The following is a 2,899-nucleotide window of genomic DNA, read 5'->3' as shown; positions in this document are numbered from 1 at the left end:
TCGTCATCGCCACCGTGACCTCCTCCTCATCGTCGGCTTCCGCTCCGCTACTCCTCGCCGCTACTCCTCGCCGCCTCTACTTCTTGCTTCGATCTCTGTTTCTGCTTCGTCTTTTGCTTCTTCTGCTTCTTGATTTGTTGAATCTGATTTGATTTGTTGAATCATTGTTGGTTTTGTTCTAGTTTTGATTTCTGAATTGCTGTTGATTGATTTCTGAATTGCTGTTAATGGAAGAAGTTGCTGTTGTTTGGTGTTTTTAGTGTTGGTGTTGGTTGGTGTTAGTGGTGGTGTTTGTGTTGGTGGTGGTGGTGGTTGTCTTGGTGTTGGTGTTGGTGTTGGTGGTGGTGATGGTGGTGGTGGTGCTGGTTGTGGCGATGGTGTTGGTGTTGGTGGTGGTGGTGGTGGAGGAGGAGGTAATTGTGTTGGTAGTGGTGAGGGTATTTTTGTCCAAAAAAAATTAAAAGGACAATTTTAATACGAAAAAAAAAGTTAAGGACGATTCTAAATTGAAAATTAGAAGAGAAACGGTTTCGATTCTGGCGCAATACTTTTAGGACCAAAACCATACTTAACCCAATTTTTAATAGTAAAAATAAAAGTACTAAAAAAATAAAAAATATCTTTTTTAAGAAGCTTCAATTTATATAGTTTTAAAAGATTTTTTTTAAAAAAAAATTATTTTTTACGTAATAAATAAATAAAAAAATACTTTTATATAATTATACCCAAACATAATTGGTAAATAAAAAAATATTTTTACATAAATTATTCAAACATAAAATTACTTTTACTTCTTTACAAAATCTTTTAAAAAAAATACTTAAAATTTTTTTTTTCTTAAAAATTCACCTAAACAAACCCTAATTCAACCTTACTTATAAATCACGTTGTTGCAGATATTTCCATATGTGAATAAAGAAGATGTATACAAATTCAATTAAATATGGTAGTAATAAAGTCCAACTTCCACCAGATAGATGAAGGCAAAGGTCTTTTGTCATGTACTTGGGATGCGTGGTGGTTGCTGCTGTTGGTACGTTCCATGCATTATAAGTTCTTCCTTTTATGAATTCATCTCTCATAAGTAATAAGTCTTGTATATCTGTCACGGTGCCATTTGTATTTGCATTGCTGTGATCTTCTTTGCCATGGATGCCACGTTCATTGCTATCTTCATACCACCTGTCTCATCCCTCTTTCTATTCTCATTATTATTATTACAGTAGTCAAAGATGCTTCATTTTTTCCCTCTACTTTTGTGAAATAAGTTATTCGAGTAAATGCTCTTTTTATCTCAAACATCAGGTTTTAATTTTGTCTGAAATATTTTTAAAAGTACTCAATGTCAAAACATTAGTTCAGTCGTTGATTGACCAGAGTATCACCACACACCTGAGTACGTTTGGAAAACTTTTATTATTATTGCTTAATTGTATTAAATAATTAAAGTTAACAATAGAAACTAAAACAGGGGCACTATGCTACTACTCTTGCTGTTCTATTTAAGACAGTTGAAAGTGTTGGTGCTCATAGAGTCAAGTAGAAGAGAAGTGTGCAAGGAGTGAAAGAAAAAAAAAATGAATAAACAAAACGCCAATAATGATGGCGTATTAGATGATCAATCATCAAATGTAGGTGCACCGCCAATATCTCTGGTTACACCACCACCTCCACTACAGCTTCAAAGAATGTCTTCCATTGAATCTGAACCAAAAACCCTCTTTCATGGAGAACTCAATATAGCAAGGGTCTCGTTCTCACTTCCTTATCATTCTATTATATAGTGTTTATATTCTTTTCTTTTTCTCATGTTCTATTCTATAGTAATTTATAGATATATGTTTACAAATGTTTTTCTCTTTTATTTTTTTATAATTTGTTATTATTATTATTTTTAAAATCTTTGTGCAGGAGGCAGCAATTGAAGTCCTCAACAGTCATCCAAGAGAACAAGCTCTGAAAATATTTTTGGCTGTAAAAAAATAACATATATGAGTATTTATTTCTCTTCTGTTTTAATTTTTTTGTAAATTATCTGGCACATATAAAAATAATTTATTCTTTTAAATTCAAAAGCTCTAGAAAGTATTATCAAATTTCTCACCTTTAATCATGTGCTGATTTTTATTTTAGAAATTTAAAAAAAATCTATTGCATGTTATTTTTATATTCCTAAATTAAAAATACTTGATAAAAAAATATTAAAAAAAGTCTAATTTTATTACTTTTGATCTTATTTAATATCTTCTACAATAAATAAATATTAAATAAGTTAAATTTATACGGTTAAATTGATTATTTTTTCTTCTTTCTAACATTATGATCTTTAAATAATGAATGAATGTTGGATTTATATGTGCAAATGAGCAAATTTATTATAAAATTTCTTAACTTTTTTTTTTCATCGTCATTAGGGTCTGCAGCCAGTTGAAATTGCAAAGGATGCAACTGAAGATAATATTGGATCTGACTTAGATGATGAAGAATAACAAAGTCTTAGATTGCAATAAAGAATTATTACAAGAATATGATATGATGTTGATGTTGTTTTATTGCATTAGTTGGCATAATTAAACTTTTTATATTACCATAATCTATCTTACTTTGTACTAGTATCTGTACTTAGATGAGCTTATTCTCATTCAAATCAATGGAATAAAATATTTTAAAGTTTTCTTCAACCAGTATTAAAGTGTCTATTGATGACAGGTACATAAATGATGGATGGAGTAACCAATTTGCTTTGTAGAATTTACATTTAATTCATAAGCAAAACTATTATCATTTCCAAGGGGTGAAAAACTTCATTAATTAAAGCAATTTTGAATTTAATAATCCAATATAAATATATATTCTTTGTATGACATAGATATAGATATAAACATAAAAAGGATATATG

General features: G+C 29.6%; 1 protein-coding gene across 1 annotated transcript; it reads left to right on the top strand.

Moving 5' to 3' along the window:
* Positions 1,338-2,679, top strand: LOC107605974. Its single transcript, XM_016307935.2, has 3 exons — positions 1,338-1,748; positions 1,912-1,974; positions 2,415-2,679. Exons 1-3 carry the CDS (start codon positions 1,578-1,580, stop codon positions 2,487-2,489), a joined length of 309 nt encoding a protein of 102 aa, XP_016163421.1. The 5' UTR covers positions 1,338-1,577; the 3' UTR covers positions 2,490-2,679.

This window comes from Arachis ipaensis, chromosome B07, assembly GCF_000816755.2.
Source record: "Arachis ipaensis cultivar K30076 chromosome B07, Araip1.1, whole genome shotgun sequence".
NCBI lineage: Eukaryota > Viridiplantae > Streptophyta > Magnoliopsida > Fabales > Fabaceae > Arachis > Arachis ipaensis.
Note: the sequence above shows the minus strand (reverse complement) of the source record. Positions and strands in the feature narration are given on the sequence as shown.